Source organism: Anomaloglossus baeobatrachus, chromosome 1, assembly GCF_048569485.1.
Source record: "Anomaloglossus baeobatrachus isolate aAnoBae1 chromosome 1, aAnoBae1.hap1, whole genome shotgun sequence".
Taxonomy (NCBI): Eukaryota; Metazoa; Chordata; class Amphibia; order Anura; family Aromobatidae; genus Anomaloglossus; species Anomaloglossus baeobatrachus.
The window spans coordinates 737,606,954-737,624,378 of NC_134353.1; the positions used below are offsets into that span (position 1 = coordinate 737,606,954).

At 42.7% G+C, this 17,425-nt stretch overlaps 1 protein-coding gene across 16 annotated transcripts in view; it reads left to right on the forward strand.

The window, feature by feature from the left end:
* The window catches only part of NCOR2 (nuclear receptor corepressor 2), a 601,679-nt gene that overhangs the window by 254,649 nt on the left and 329,605 nt on the right, over positions 1-17,425 (forward strand). For all 16 annotated transcript variants that reach the window (XM_075322517.1, XM_075322568.1, XM_075322586.1 and 13 more), the window contains exon 4: positions 7,645-7,825. In XM_075322517.1, the coding sequence (XP_075178632.1) occupies positions 7,645-7,825 (181 nt within the window). The remainder of the gene's footprint in view (positions 1-7,644; positions 7,826-17,425) is intronic.

Below are 17,425 nucleotides of genomic sequence, written 5' to 3' on the forward strand. Positions count from 1 at the left end.
AATTCTATATGGCTGGTTTCCCATTATACCTGCTGTACCAGATGTTTTCTCGTGCTTTTTTTCTTACTACATTCTGAGCCCTACTTTTTTCAACATATATCCCTTTAAAGTACGTTGTGTATTTTTGATCCTTCTATTCCTGTATCACCTCTGATTTGCTAATAAGTGAACTGCATTTATTTAGCTGGTTTTGCTGCATTATCTGTATTTATACTGCAACACCCCCGAGAGCCATTTTAATGGGATTCATATTATATTGTTTTCAATAAAGATTTTGTAATTTTTTTAAACACAAGTCTCCATTTTCTTTATAGGTTATTTTGGTTTTCTTTGCGAAACCAATGAACTGTTAGGCCCTGTGCGCACGCTGCAGTTTTTACCGCGGTTTTGCTGCAGCAAAAAGAATTGCATGTCACTTCTTTTCCGCAGGTACCTGCGGTTTTTGCCATAGATAATAGTCAAAAACTGCAGGGAACAACCCGCGGTAAAACCGCCTTCAGTTTTCGGGGGCGGTTTGCTGCGTTTTTTTACCACAGGTGCGGTTATCATTCGAAGGTCTGGAATTTTCTTAAGAAAATTCCATTTTCTAGTGCGCACAGCGTCTTAGGCCTATATATTGGTTTGCTACTGTTTATATTGTTTTAGTTGCTATCATTACTTGATCTCCCAAAAATTTCATCTTAACAAATTATAATATAGCTACAATGCTGTGTTAAATAGATAAGTGAACCTCTTTCAAGTTGTAGACTTTTTAATTGGACATGCACGTAAATAAATTAGTTATACAATGAGTTAGAATGAAATCTGTAGGCCTTGCATATGAAATTGTGGTTAAATAATTAAATAAATTGATTAGCACTACCGTATATACCAGAGTTTAAGCTGAGGCACCTAATTTTACCACAAAAAAAGTGTGAAAACTTATTGACTCAAGTAGAAGCCTAGGGTGGGAAATGCCACAGCTACTGGTAAATTTTAAAAATGACTACCAAGAAAATGTAATGCGCCCCATCCTTGTGCTCCGTTGTAATATAGTCATCTTTGTGACCATGCTTGTGCCCTGGAGTAATGTGCCATATTCTTGTGCCACATCCTTGTGTCCTGTAGTTATGTGCCCATCCTTTAGTAATGTCCTAATACTGGCCCCTTCTTGTCCCCTTTTATGCCGTTGTTCACATATACACACAAAAAAGTCTTCTCACCTGTCCTCAGTTCCCTCGATGTTCATTTACCTGATTCTTGCGGATCAGAAGAACGTAGACCCCCCTCGATGATCTCAGCTGGTGCAGTGGGCCACCACTGCCATCAGTTGTTTACTTCAGTTGAATGATTTGCGGCATGTTGCTGCACTTCTCACAAGTCATCCTGTAGATAAGTTGTCTATTTGTGTTTCCCTCTTTGTGTTTCCTGCATATTCTTTAGCACTTAGTAGGATTGACTAGTGCTCATCCCGTACAGTCACTTCCTAGGGTCCATTTTAGGGTCAGCCAGGGTCTAAGTATTTTGCTCAGTGCATAGGTGTGGAACCAGTCTAGGGATGTCGGGGTAGGCAGGGACCAGCGGAAGGTTTTAAGAGGGTTACCATCTTCCCCTTCTCTAGAGACAGGGTCCCCCTCATTCCTCCTCTCCCTTTTTATCGTTTGCCCAGTATTCCCCCATACCTAGTGTGACAGCTGGTCAGTGTAGTTTGTATAAATTCACTGTTTTAGCAGCAGGAAATCAGCAGAGGACTAGTAAGCCTGCTGCCTTGTAGTTCAACCTTGCCCCACCAATGATTAGCAACTTTATGCCCATGCACAGTGTACACAGGAAGCTGATAATTAGTGGTGTGGGTGGCATTCTGAGAACTGGGAGATATGTAGCAGATAAAGCTGTTTTAACCAAAACTGCAGCATCCAGTATAGTAAGCGATACATCGGTGGTCTATGCCCTTACGTTGTATTCTAATGGGATAGCAAAAAGCTGGTGATGGATTCCTTTTAAGCCTCCAGATCTAGAGACAGAGGTGGGGTAGCCACTTAGTTATCAATGGCATATGCTGTTGTGATTATCCTTTTACTTCTGTGGGGAGCTTAGAGGTTCTCAGCTGTCCTAGAGCAGTGGTTCAAAAAGATGTTGAGACTACGGATTCCTGTGCGAAAAGTGACTATTTAGTCAAAATTGTAGGTTTGAAGATACGTGTCCAAATGTATTTTCAACACACCTGTTGCTCTCCTCGTGAATGATCCTGCCAGCTTCATGCACTCTAATCCTCCATTTACATCTTCACAAAACGGGCGCTACATTCCGAGACTTCCCGATGTACAACATTCTTAGAAGTCTAAGGGGTGCTTTACACGCTGTGACATCGCTGCCGATATATCGTCGGGGTCGCATCGTTAGTGACGCACATCCGGCGCCGGTAGCGACATCGCAGCGTGTAAAACAAATGAGCGACGATCAACGATCGCAAAAACATGCAAAATCGCTGCTCGTTGACACGTCGTTCATTTCCATAATATCGTTGCTGCTGCAGGTACGATGTTGTTTGTTGTTCCTGTGGCAACATACATCGCTATGTGTGACACCGCTGGAACGGCAAACATCTCCTTACCTCCGTCCACCGGAAAAGGAGGAAGGAAGGAGGTGGGCGGGATGTTCCAGCCGCTTATCTCTTCCCCTCCATTTCTATTGGGCTTCGGTTCAGTGACGCTGCTGTGACGTCAGTGTGACGCTGAATGAACCGCCCCCTTAGAATGGAGGCGGTTTGCCGGTCACAGCGACGTCGCAGAGCAGGTATGTGCGTGTGACGCTGCTGTAGTGTTAATGTTCGCTACGGCAGCGATCACCACATATCTGCCGTGCGACGGGGGCGGGTGCAATTGCGCTTGACATCGCTAGCGATGTCGCAGCGTGTAAAGTACCCCTTAGCCACCCCACCACCACTCATAGACCTGTCACAGGATCGACTGGTTCATCAGATGTGGGGAGGGTGAGTGATTTTGGTGGTTATTTTCAATCCTGATTTGAAGGGGTGTTTCCAGTTTATTTGACAAAATGAAAATTCTAGTATAAGTAGGACACTTTTTTTTTATTCTGCATTATTTTCAGGATTTTAGTACAGAGTTGTAGTCAAAATTCAGCTGATTACCGGAAATTGCAGCAATTTTGAGAACATTTTATAGGCTCTTCTAATACACTTAACAGTTAGAGATCAATAATAACACACATTTTTCACAAAAAAATTAATTGCATCCAGCTGGAAAACAATGGACGTTCCCTCAATCTCTGAATTTACAGATAAAGTATTGTTTCATAATTTATATAAATGTGTTCACACTAAAATCAATAATTATTTACACATACCGGAATAAATGGAATTGTTGGAACGAACACTTCCCCCTTCAATAATAATTCTGATGTAAGATAAACATACTTTTTCGTGTTTGTTTAATTCCATTGTTAGAAAACTTTTATGATTCCGATTTTTTTTTTTTTGTTTGCTTTCTTATATTTAATGGTTAAATATTATTATACTGAGTCGTTAAGACCTTCTCCATTTATTTTTTTCAATATAATGTACTATATCTATCTTTAAACAATTTATGATAAAATCACTAATCTAGACATTGCTTAAACGTTTATTATAGATATCCTCCCTTAATTTCCTTTTAGTAACTTTTGTTTGTTGTCTGTTGATATTTTTATTTCTGTAATTGATAGTTCTGTGATTTGTACATGTTTATGTACTTAATTTAATAATAAAATAAAAAAATGCACCTACTTTAGATTTTTTTTTTATTAAATAAATGCACAATGTCTGATGTAATTATGCAGAGACTACAATTCCTATTTGTAAATCACTAGAGAAAGCGCTGTGCAGGTATTTATAGAGATTTCAGCTCTGAAGGAAGAAGGATTGTGTCTTTGTAGCTCTGATATACACTGTGCACTTAGGCAAGAGAAGATTTTGACTACCCTCATTTTTATGCAGATTTTCTAACTCGAAGCTGTATAAACCTGAATGATGTGTACTTGTGTAATGATTGAGTGTCGTAATTATGTCAATATCCTTTCACCAAGGTGTGCAGAATTATTAGATGGCTTGCTTTCCTCAGGCAAAATGGGCAAAAAAGAGATTTAACTGACACTGAAAAGTAAAAAATTGTTATGTCTTAAAGGGAACCTGTCACCATTTTTTGGACTATAAGCTGCGGCCACCACCACCGGGCTCTTATATACATCATTCTAGCATGCTGTATATAAGCGCCCAGGCCACTGTGACAACATAAAAAACACTTTATAATACTTACCTAACGGTCGCGCTGCGGTGCATAAGGGCCTATTGGGCGTCTCCGTTCTCCGGTGACAGAGCCGCCTCTTTCGGCCATCTTTCTTCTCCTTCTTCTCTAGCTGCGGTGCATGACTGGTCTGATGTCATCCACACTCGCCGGCATTCCGGTCCTGAGTAGGCGCACTTTGATCTGCCCTGACTAGGGCAGACCAAAGTATTGTAGTGCGCCTGCACAGGACTGGCGAGTGTGTATGACATAGCCGTGTCATGCACACAGGCTTCAGAAAGAAGCCAAAGATAGCTGAAAGAGGAGGCGCCTGCACCAGATGACGGAGACGCCCATTAGGCCCTCATTCACCACAGAGCGACCGTTATGTAAGTATTATAAAGTGTTTTTTATGTTGTCACAGCGGCCTGGGCTCTTATATACAGCATGTTAGAATGCAGTATATAAGAGCCCGGTGGTGGTGGCCGCAGCTTATAGTCCAAAAAAGTGGTGACAGGTTCCCTTTTAAGGAGGGATGCAGCACTCTTGAAATTGCTAAGATATTATGTGATCACAGAAGCATCAAACTATTTCGCAAAATAAGAAACCCCAACTAACAGACAAATATTTGGAAACAATCAAACGTGAAGCGCCCAGGAACTCATTGTCCTCCAGTGCTGTCATATTCCAGAAGTGCAGTCTCCTTGGGGTGCCCAGAAGTAAAAGGTGCACAGTGCTCAGAGACCTGGCCAAAGTAAGGAAATCCGTCCCCCACTGAGCAAGACACAGAAGTTGAAACCTCAAGACTGGGCCAAGAAATATCTGAAGACAGGTTTATGGACTAATGATATGAGTGACTCTTTATGGACCAGATGTATGTGCTGTGGCTGGATCTGTAACTGGCACAAACCTCTACTTCGACACAGACTCCAGCAAGGTGGAAGGGGTACAGCTCTCAGCTGGTATTGTTAAAGATAAGCTCGTTGGATTTACTCAAAATCAACTCCCCCAAAAAAGTTTTAAAGACCTTTTCGTCAAGCAGTGTTATAGGAAAAAGTCTGTATCTTTCAAGAAAAGTAGTGTGATTTTTATGCAGGACCGTTCCATTGCATGCATTGGAGTTCTCCACTGCTTGGCTGCCAGTAAAGGCTTTAAAGATGAAAGAATGACATTGCCCCTTCCTCACCTGACCTAAACCCTAGTGAGAACTTGGGGACCCTTCTAAGGGTTCGCTCACATCTTTGGATAAATATGTCGAGTGCACTCCGATAAAAAGTCTGATTGATTATGCTTGCACCAACGTTAAACAATCAGGCAGTGCTGATCTGCGAGCTTTTCCTCAGTTCCTTTCAGCCTGAGTAAAAAAAAATCTTACCATGCTGTGTATGGTTGTGTAAAACATCCGAGACTCACCAGTGTATATCAATAGGAGAAAAAAAAACCAAACTTCCTTATGCCATTCGTTTTTTACGGTTATTACAATTCTAATATATAGTGTGAGTGTGTGTGAGTGTGTGTGAGTGCAATATTTTGTATGTGTGCATAAATGTATATTTTTTATACTTTTTTTTTTTTTTAAATCTGATTATGTAATAATTCTGCACTTTAACAGCTGCTCAATAATAAATAATGCATACATAGTTATTCCTAATATATGCATAACTTCACTTTTAGGCTATGTGCGCACTTACCGGATTTTCCGCGGATTTGCTGCATGTTTCGCTGCAGAAAATGTTCATAACCTCTCTGCAGTGAATCACCAGCAAATCCTATGGAGAAAAAAAATCCTGTGCGCACTAGGCGGAATTTGACAGCTGCATGTTTTGCTGCGGGATTCCCGCAGCAAAAACAAGTGCATGTCAATTCTTTTCCGCACATCGCTGCGGGATTTCACTCCATTGACTCCAATGTTAATCATGAAATCCCGCAGGGAATAACGCAGGCAGCAAATTCTGTGCGGTTCACTGCGTTTTCCTGCGTTATTCCCTGCGGTATTTCGCGGTTTACCTCCGGTAATGTGCATCGCTTGTCTGCGGTTTTGCAGGGAAGTGATGTCATTACAGGAAGAGGAAGCGGAGCAGAGAGTAAACACACACAGATCACAGACACAGATAGACATCACAGACACCTAGAACACAGACACCTAGAACACAGACACATAGAACACACATAGAAAGCAAACGGAAATATAGAAAACAAAGAACGTGGGCTCCGCTGTATATTTACCTTCCAGCCGAGGTAAGCACACAGCGGCGGCCCGGTATTCTCAGGCTGGGGAGGGAGAGGGGCAGGGTTAATGTCCCCCGCCTCACTCCCCCTCCGGCAGCCGAGAATATCAGCCGCAGCTGCCCCGGGACTGTCGCATCCATTATGCGGCAGCACCGGCGTGTCCTCGGCTCTTCTTGCCGCCGTGTAGCAGTGGCAGCAAGGTAATACAAGGGGTTAATGATGGTGGGGGACCACCGCCATTAACTCCAGGCTTGATCATGGCAGCGTCTATGAGACAGCTGACATGATCAACCCGTAAGTAAAGTGAATAAAACACAGACACCGAAAAATCCTTTATTTTAAATAAAACAAACAAGCCTCGTTCACCATTTTATTAACCCCTCCCGCACCAAAGCTCCGGCGTAATCCACCGCTCCGGCGTAATCCACAGGTCCTGCGCTGCTTCCATCCAGCCGCGACTGTCACAGACACAGCGCTGAATGAAAGCAGCAGACAGCATAGGTAATTACCGGTCATTTCCCACGGCCGGTAATGTGAACTCACAGCCGACCGTGGGAAATGCAGCGATCTGTCCTCTATCCCTCTATCTATCCCTCTATCTGTCTGTCTATCTATCTATCCCTCTATCTATTCTTCTATCTATCTACTATCTCAGGATTAAATGACTTTTTTTTTTTTCTTCAATGTGCTTTATTGCATTGAATGCAATAAAGCACATCCCAACCCGCACGCGGCAAAACCGCGGCAATACCGCGAACAATACCGCGGTAAAACCGCAGCAAACCGCATGCGGTTTTCGGGTGCGGTTTCCCGCGGTTTTTTACCGCGGGTGCGGTAATCTTTGAGAGCATGCGGAATTTTCTCAAGGAAATTTCATTTCCCAGTGCGCACAAGGCCTTTACTCTTAATTATTGAGGTTTATTAACCTCTTGGATGGACAGACCACACTCTCCGGTTGTTCATCATCAAAAATACAAATTGCCCAATAATTGTGCACACAGTGTGATCGCAGGCTGTAACTTTAGATCAGTACCGTGAATGTATTGAAATTTATTCTCAAAGGTCCACATTGTAAACTAATGAAATGTGTTTAAAAGGACACTTGCATCTAGAGAAACCAGACCCCCCCCCCTTACTAATGCCTTACTATCCACAGGTCACCTGAATTACACGGGAGAGGAGATCTACATAGTTATGTGTCAGACCTGAGCAAGCAAGCGGACCTAGACATTGCAGAGTCAAAGCGGCCCAGGCTGGATCTGTTACAAGAGCCACTGATGAGACACTCCCCACTTCTCAACCAGAGTCAACATGGAGCTGGGGAAGATCTGGGCAAGGTAAGACGGCCTTCACCAACCAAAACATTTCTCTAGGTGCCAGTTGTTATTACTTCCATCAAGTTGGAACAGTTTCTTTGGGTGTGACCCATTTACTGAACAGGCAGGGTGACTGAGGACACAAAATTTTTACTATCATTGCTGGTTGTCAATGGGTTAACTGAGCACTGCCTCTAATGAAATTTAGAATTATGATAACATTGTCTGTCTTCTGAGAATCACAAATCTGTTTCCATTTAAATCCTGTTTTTCTTCCCTCCACGGAGGATGGTACCGAGATGGTTGGAATGCTCTGCAGGTTCTGGGGTGGGAGAAGGAGTTGAGTTAAGCCAGCAGCCCTGTTATCCATGTTTCACTTGGATCCAGGCCATTGGGGAGGGCGGGTACTCTGTTGTGTCTTTTTTTTTTTTGTGTGCATATTGTTAACCCTAGATCCACTATATAAGGTTTCGGTTGTACTCTTCCTTGATAGACTCCAGTGTACTACAGACATATGAAAACTGCAAGACCGCACAATTGAATATGTCTGCAGGTGACATGGTAACTTTGCCTGTCATTACAATTTGAAAAAAAGATCTGCGTAAGCCATTGGCTTAGATTATAAAAAAAAAAAAAACAAACCCAAAAACTCAAAGGTATTTCCTTTTTTATGATTTTATGTTCTACTTAGAAGGGTAGCCCAATCACTCTTGTGTGGTAACTATAACCTATAGGAGAAAATGGCGGTGATGAGGTCTATATCTGGATACCGTCCAAACCTATTCAGCAAATGTTATATGAATGGAGCCTTAGGCACACTTTGAGTATTTGGTGATTTTTATTTTTTTTATTTTTTACCTCAGTATTTGTTAGCCAATACCAGGAGTGGGTAAAAAAAATACAGAAGTGGTGCCCGTGTTTCTGTTAAACTTTTTTCTTCTGATTGTTCCACTCCTAGTTTTGGCTAGAAATATCGAGGTAAAACACTAAATACACAACATATGAACGCGGCTTTACTCTAGTTAAAGGACTGCCATGAAGATATTTTTCCCTAAAACTGTGTTTATTTGCATGCAGTATTGTGTGTTTGTTAATATACTCCACTACCGCCTTCTTCTCCAGGATCCAGCGCCTTTCTGCTCCTCTTCTTAGTGACGTCATAGCTCTTCAGACTCAGCAGGTCACGTTGTGCTACACGTTACCAAGAACTGCCTTTTAAAGTGAAAATCTATGGAGCGTCAGACCAAGGCACCATAGAATTTCATTATAAAAGAGACTTCCAGCTCACACACAGAGCATATATAGTAAGCCGGATAGTCTGACAAGAATTGATGTCAGTGAGAAAAGGAGCAGAAAGGCGCTGGATCTCAGAGAAAAAGGCGGTAAGTGGGTATATTAACTCACACTCTACACTACATGCATATATATATATATATATATATATATATATATATATATATATATATATATATATATATATATATATATACAGATTCATTATAAACACCTCCATATGGTGGGAGGGCTTAAAGGGAACCTGTCAGCAGAAATTTCCCCTAAAACCTAACAGATTCCCCCTCTGCAGCTCCTGGGCTGCATTCTAGAAAGGTCCCTGTTATTATTGTGCCCCCTTTCTGACAAAAAAAAAGAGTTTATAAAGAGGTACCTTTTTGGCTTCGGATTCTATAAATGTGACACGGGGGCGGGCAGCCTGATGGCCGTTATTCTGCCCCCTGGTCCTGTATGCCGCCCCCATCGCTGATTTCCATACTTTTGGACGCCGCCCACTGCTCCAGCCATCCCCGCGCATGCCCAGTGCCAGTCTCACGGGACTGAGCATTGTGACTGCTGGTGACGTGTGCGCAGACAAGTGATTATGGGCGGGACTGTGACTGTTATCAGCAAGTACCCGCCCATAATCTCGTGAGCGCGCAAACCGCTCCAGCGGTCACACTGTGCTCAGTGTAGATGCTAGACTGTATGGGCTGCTTCCAGGGATGACGTCCCCTTGTCACGTGATAGTATTTTGAACACGCCCCTATCACGTGACAAAGGGACGTCATCCCTGGAAGCAGCCCATACAGTCTAGCATCTACACTGAGCACAGTGTGACCGCTTGAGAGGTTTGTGCGCTCACGAGATTATGGGCGGGTACTTGCTGATAACAGTCACAGTCCCGCCCATAATCACTTGCCTGCGCACACGTCACCAGCAGTCACAGTGCTCAGTCCCGTGAGACTGGCACTGGGCATGCGCGGGGATGGCTGGAGCAGTGGGCGGGGTCCAAAAGTATGGAAATCAGCGATGGGGGCGGCATACAGGACCAGGGGGCAGAATAACGGCCATCAGGCTGCCCGCCCCCGTGTCACATTTATAGAATCCGAAGCCAAAAAGGTACCTCTTTATAAACTCTTTTTTTTGGTCAGAAAGGGGGCACAATAATAACAGGGACCTTTCTAGAATGCAGCCCAGGAGCTGCAGAGGGGGAATCTGTTAGGTTTTAGGGGAAATTTCTGCTGACAGGTTCCCTTTAATTAAAACGTAAAGTGCTTTACCATAGGAACTAAATCAAATGATACATGCTTCAGTAACAGAATGGGCAAAAATGGCTCTGGCACCAATGTATGCCTTCTATGTTTCAATGGCAAGAGAGAGTGCATTTGACTTCACCATGTGTGGCCTCATTTTGTGTTTTGCGTACATGTTATATATAATTGTATATCATGAATAGAACACGTACTTATTATAGACCATGCTGCGATTCACATGTTCAGGTTTTTCACAGACCGGGACTGTGCAAAAACATACTCCTCCATTTTTTTCCCCGCTGCACAGATAGAAAGTTGCAATACAAGTCTATGGTACCGTGAAAAACACATATAGCACACAGATGGTATGTGTGGGCCATCCATGTTTTGTCTGTGATTAACATTGCAAAGGATAGGAGAAACTTTGTCATTTGTTTAGCCATACGTGAAAAATACTGATAAACTGAGAAAACACTGATGAAAGCTTATTATACCGGGCTATTTTTTTGCATATGTGAAAAGTATGGACATCTGACTGAGGCCTCACACTAGCCTACATGCTACTGTAGGGCTACAAAAGATGTAATGGCAAGACCCCGTAGAGCGGTTCATTGCTGTAGATCCCCTATTGACTTCAGTGGAGAGCTGATGAGACTGGGCTCCCATATATCTTTGTCTGAGCCACACACATCTGATGAGATGCTTAGGCCTCATTCACACATTAGTTTTATTCATATCAGTTTTTCTTGTATGTGAAAAAAATAAGAAGTGTCTCCACCTCCAGACTCTCCTTGTGTACTCCTGAAGTATACAGTATGGCAGTCCTCACACTGTACTTCCAGCAACGCTTTAGGAAGTCTCTCTAGAAGACTTTGTTGTGGTGGCAGTTAGTAACTAGATTGGTGTCCTGTGGTCTCCTTGGAGTTCATCCAGCATTGTCCCTGATCATTGCCTCTCCGCAAAGCTCTGTTATGGGAACACTAATCTGTTACTGGGATTAACATCTCAGAGTTTCCAGTGGGCTGGGCCTCCCCGTTATTCATGAAACTGGCTGTGACTTGTATTGACCTTGGCAGGGATCCCAGTTGGCCAGGAGGTAAACTTGCACTTGCACACTGCGTAGCCGCATACCGTGTGAGGGAAAGGCTGAGCAGGCACAGACTCATGAAGCTGAAATGCTCTGTCAGGATGTGTAGGAGTGGATTTAGCTTTGAACCAGTCGATCAACAAATCCTGGAAGTAACGCCTAGCAGGCGGAAATGGAGTCTGGTTTATGTTATGTCACATTCTTGGTAATATGTAGAGGTGGCTTTCAGCAGGGAATAGATGCTTATTACTGTAAAACACCCGAAACAGTGCGATCTACAGATGGGCGTCTAGCTTGGGTTGTATAGGTTACTTTGCATATTTTTTCACATGGAGAATTGCCTAGAAAATAAGACTCCATACATAGTTGGGTCTCTTTGACATCCGGTACTTCCTCTAAGCTGCGTCTTACTGGCAAAGGAGAACAGAAGACAATTCCAGCATTGTATTTAACCTGTTTTATTCATTCCGAGCCACGTATTGCTGCAGTGAAAGAATACATGCCATGGGCACTGGGTCATACAAAAATGGTGCAGTGTACATATGTAGTAAAAAAAAACCTGTCATGGTATTGAAAAGACATGGCGTAGCAGGCCTGCTAGTATCGTCTGAAGTGTACAGTGATTTGCAGCTGGTAAATCTGGTGTGACGTATATTCTGTACTTTGTGTCCCGTTTCACACACCTCCACTTTTACATTTCATGAATATTTGTTCTCTAAATTACGAATACTAAGAATATGAAGGCTTTTTTTCCAGACTATTTTTATGCTGACTTTCTCTTGATTGTTTATGCAACTTTTCTGTTTCACATTGCTAGTTCTATGCCACCTGGTTAGGTGAGTGGATTATGAGGAGCCAGGGCATAAAGCTATTGTGTTAAATGAGACTTCTGTAAATTATTCAGTACATTCTTGTCTCTTGCTTAAAGTTCAGATCCGTTAAAAAAGAAATAAGGTGGATTGTCCTAAACCCATCTTAACTGCCTTGTATATCTGTCTTGTGAATCTTAAGTACTAAACTACCTTAGATCTTCCAAGAAAGCTTCCGTGTCTTCCATCAGGGTTATAGGGCTTTATGGATATGCTAAACTTTCACTTTACAGTGAACGTAGCCCATGATGGCCATAGGAGACCTCTGATCATTGGCCCAACTCATATTGAAATTACTTATAATTTATAGTTATGAAGGTTGATGAGCAGCTGCAAACTAAGAGTTTTCTCTTATTTAGTATAAAACAATATAAAATGTATATTACAAAGCACATATGCGCAGTAATTGTACTAAAATTTATTCATTTCACCTTCTCTGTGGGCCAAATAGTATCCTATAGGCCTCAGTGCAGAATATGAACCTGGTCCCCATCAGCTTGTTGGTCAAATGTATGGGCCTCTGTAGTATTCTAGATCCTATAAAGATGTATGTGTGCGCCCAAACAAAACCCAAACAAAAAAAGTACAGATAAAATATAGATAATTTATAAAAGGCGATAAGATCACTTACTACTACGTTTGGGTGTCCGCCTGCAGAAAGCGTATACTCCCGAAAATGGTGCAAGACAGAGCGCACGCTGACTCAATCTGCTCCATTAGAGTCAATGGCCCTGCTGATGCATGCGACCAAAATAAGTTTTGACACGGTGTTCGGACGAAAGCTCCAACTGGACCATTGAACGGAAGTAAAAAACGAAATGTGAAAGCAGCTTCATAGAAGGTCCACGAATTTTCTCTATATAACATCCAGGTGTTGTACCCCTATCATGTTCACGTTCCATCTATCTTGGTACTGTCGTTCCAGCTCTTTGATATCCTGATGAAATCCTTCTCCATGCTCTTCTTGCACCAATGTTTTCAGGAAAGTAGTCCAAGTGGAAAGTATAAAATGAAACTTCAAATTCATCAGACAATTTAAGGCTTGGAATTGGCTTGATTTTTTTTGTGGTTACCTAGATATTTCTTCATGACTTCTTTAAAAGAATCTCAAGCCCTTTTCTCATTCAGGAGTTTACGAATTGGTAAACAGGTACTTTAAAAATCTCTCCTCCTTTGGTAGAATTTTCACAAACTGCTTCATCAGTCCTAGCTTAATGTGGAGTGGGAGCAGGAGAACCTTAGTGGGATCAACTAAACTTTCCACAATTATGTTTTTGAGTCCAAGTTGCAAAGATGTTCTCGTTGGCCAACGTTTTTGGCTCCAGTGATCAGTTCTATCCCAGCTGTCCCATTCACACACAAAGTATGAGCACTCTCTGTATCCTGCTTGCTGCTCAAGAAGCAAAGAGAGAACTGTTTAGAAAACCATATATTGACCATCCTTGATCCTTGTAGTTAAGTTTCGTAAGAATAATGTCTAAATTTTCATAGCTTTCCTTCAAGTGCAGAGAATGCCCTACAGGCACTGAGGCATAATTGCTGCCATTGTGCAGTAGCATAGCTTTCAACTTTTTGGGGTGACGCCATAAGGAGTCTCCACTCGCTCACATTGTACTCATTGTTACATTTTACCATCAGCCAATAAACATCACTGCAATACACTATAGCACCTTCTTGAGAAAAGTATGGAGGGAATTCCTTTTCTCTGCTTTTGTACCATGAAAAAACTGTGACCCAGAGCTAGCAGGTTCTTTCCTTTCGTCTAGCGCCTAAACGTTCTGCAGAATGTTTAGTAAGGTCCAAGTATGGAAGGAATCCTTTTGAAGTTAGTGTTTGTGAAAAAACTAGACTTGATGAAATTTTTTTCGATATTTTTACTGGGTTCAGCGATCGAAAGTATATATCACCTCTTACTTTTCAAACCATTTTACCCTTTCATACCATGTTAAAAATATGAGGGTCACAATAGGGAATTTTTAATGTCCTACATTTTGGAGTAATAATATCCTCTGTTTTGGTGCCCATACAGCAATTTTGTTCCCAAATTGTCATCTTACAGTAATTATGTCCCTCACTTGCTATCATAAACAAATGCATGTTCTCAATCTTTGCCCCTATCCTATAACCATATACCATACCCTAGCTCCCATCCTGTAATAATGTCCCCTGTCCAGGCTCACTTATTTAATAATGTTCCTTGTCTTGGCCCCTTTCTTCAAAGGGGTTGTCCATTTTTGACAGACTAGTGAGGCCTCACACTGTGCACATTGCACATTCTCAGGATTCTCCAGTGTCTGGAGCAGGCATTCATGTGGCCGTAAATATGCCATATTCATACTACCGGCCATATTCCGACTAGACGTGCGCCGTCTTGCTTAATACACGTGAATTGAGCAAGGCTGTGCATGTCTTGCCAGAATGTGGCCGGATGTATGCATATTGCATACTTGTGGTCACATGGAACACCCGATCTCGTTGCCAGCATTTCTCCTTTTATTAATAGTCATTTAATCTAGTGTTACTCTCCAAATACGTTTGTTTGTTTTTTTAATTAATTATATTCCCTTGTTTCCACTGCGATGACTCTTCCTCCTCAATAGCCAGTGCCAGTGCAGGGCAACACATAGCATTGAGTTCATGTGCCACACACTATGTGCCCACCGATGTCAGCTGCTGGCTGGTATTTGGCTTTTGTGGTGCAGGGAGCCGGTGTCTCTGTGTCACAATACATTTCAATTGAATGTGTGTCAGAGGACGCACATCCAGCTGAAACAGGCGATGGTGTTGGCGGCCCCACCCCCTGCACGGGCCCAGTCACTGTCCTTATGTCCCTGCAGCTCCCTTACATAGCGTCAGCATATTCTGCAGTACTATACAGAGATTGTCATCATTACGCTCACATCATCCCTTGTCTCTCCAATTTATTCCTGAAATCAGAATAAAACACATGTAGTGTCCAATTTCATGGGAATCCAGTTCAGTATGTTTCTGGAGAGTGAGTTAGAGCCAACTGATATTCCAAAATACAAGCCTCATCTGATGTATACTAAATTTCTAGCAGTACTCTATGCATGATCACACATCACTAGCATAGTAACGGTGTATGCACGCTTTTCTTACAGTATATATTTATCCTGTGCGCTCCTGAGTACACAGTGAGTAGAACCATACATTCCTTTTTACCCTGCGGAGGCCAATGAGTGTGTCCTTTTAGCCCCTGTAGGGCAGTATATGTTGTTTTGTTTTCTATTTTTATTTTTTGCTAGCTAGAACAGTACATGAGATTCATCTATAAACGATCATCATAGGTTTAGTACTGCATTACTACATAGAGTTCACTAGAGCTTCACTGTGGGGTTTGTTTGTTTTTTGTTCTTCATTTATTGGCATCCACTTGATTTTATACCAATCTATGAAATATTAATTCTGACTGTATGCAGTGTGGCGCATTTCCTCTGCCAAGGTGTCATACAGGAAACGTGCATGTGTGAGCGCGGAATTCAGATTTTCACCGTCGCTCTTGCTCCTACTCCTATGCTGGACTGAAGCGGGCTTTACACGCAATGACATCGCTAACGAGATGTCGTTGCGGTCACGGAATTCGTGACGCACATCCGGCCTCGTTAGCGACGTCGTTGCGTGTGAAACGCACGAACAACCATTAACGATCAAAATTACTTACCTGATCGTTGATCAGTCGTTCTAATCCCGATTATCGTTGCTGTTGCAGGACGCAGGTTGTTCGTCGTTCCTGTGGCAGCACACATCGCTATGTGTGACACCGCAGGAATGAGGATCATCACCGTACCTGTGGCCGCCCGCAATGAGGAAGGAAGGAAGTGGGCGGGATGTTCTGCCCGCTCATCTCCGCCCCTCCGGTTTATTGGGCGGCCGCTTAGTGACGCCGAACAAACCAGCCCCTTAGAAAGGAGCCACAGCGACATCGCTAAGCAGGGAAGTACGTGTGACGGGTCCTAGCAATGTTGTGCACCACGGGCAGCGATTTGCCCGTGACGCACAACCGACGGGGGCGGGTATTTTCACTAGCGATGTTGCTGTGTGTAAAGCCCGCTTTATCTGAATAAAGATAAGTCTAAAATAATCCTATTATAATTGCTACTTTCTGTAGTGGTGTTGCTTTGTCCTGCATACCTGCCATGTTATAACTATAATTATCACACACCGATTTATAACACACCAGATCGTGGATGGCAGGTTACCTCTGAGGGTGCTACTTTCACGTCTTGAGATCTAGATACGTGGGACTTATGGTAAAACATTTTAAGTTTGAGTATTTTTAGAATGGAGAGAATTCACTGAACTGTGCATGATCAACTGAAAGTAATTTCACATGATTATTGGAGATCTAATAGGAGCTGATCCGCAGTTCTCGGCAGCAGCCGCTACTCATTGTGCACAGCTGTGCTGTTCTGCTTCATTCGCGGTTCACATCATGCCGCCAGTGGAGCGAATAACAGCTGGCCCGATGGGGGAGCTGGGTGTCTCCAATCTGACACTGATGACCCATTCTGATGACCTGTGCTATTTTGTTGACTCTCTTACTGTACCTAGAAAAGCGTACTGGACTAAGCTTTTCAATAAAAGAGGCCACATTATACTATACTGTATGCATCATGTTACAATGCAAGTCAATGTGCGCAGTATGTATGACAAGCAGTCATGTACTGGGGCATGGCATATACTCCAGTCATAAGAGATTGTAATGTACAGTACAAACTCTGAAATTGAGCCATACAGATAATCCATGGTAAACTGGATTTTTCCCCTAGAGAGGAGATAGGAAAAAGGAGACATATCATTCCCCAAAATTGTTTTATTTATTTTTACCTGATGAAGGCCCCTTGAGGGCAGAAACGCATTATATGACTCAGGGCTGTGGAGTCGGAGTCTGAGTCGTGGAGTCGGAGTCGGAGTCGGAGCTCATTTTGGTGGAGTCGGAGTCGGAGTCGGAGTCAATATAAAATGCACCGACTCCGACTCCTAAAATATATAATAAATTGGGGACAGGAGTGCAATGCAGAATGTGCTGAATATTTTACTAAATAACAACATTTAGTATAATGCTTATATTTAAGTGAAAAATTTATTGTAGTACAATGTGAACATCAGACATTTA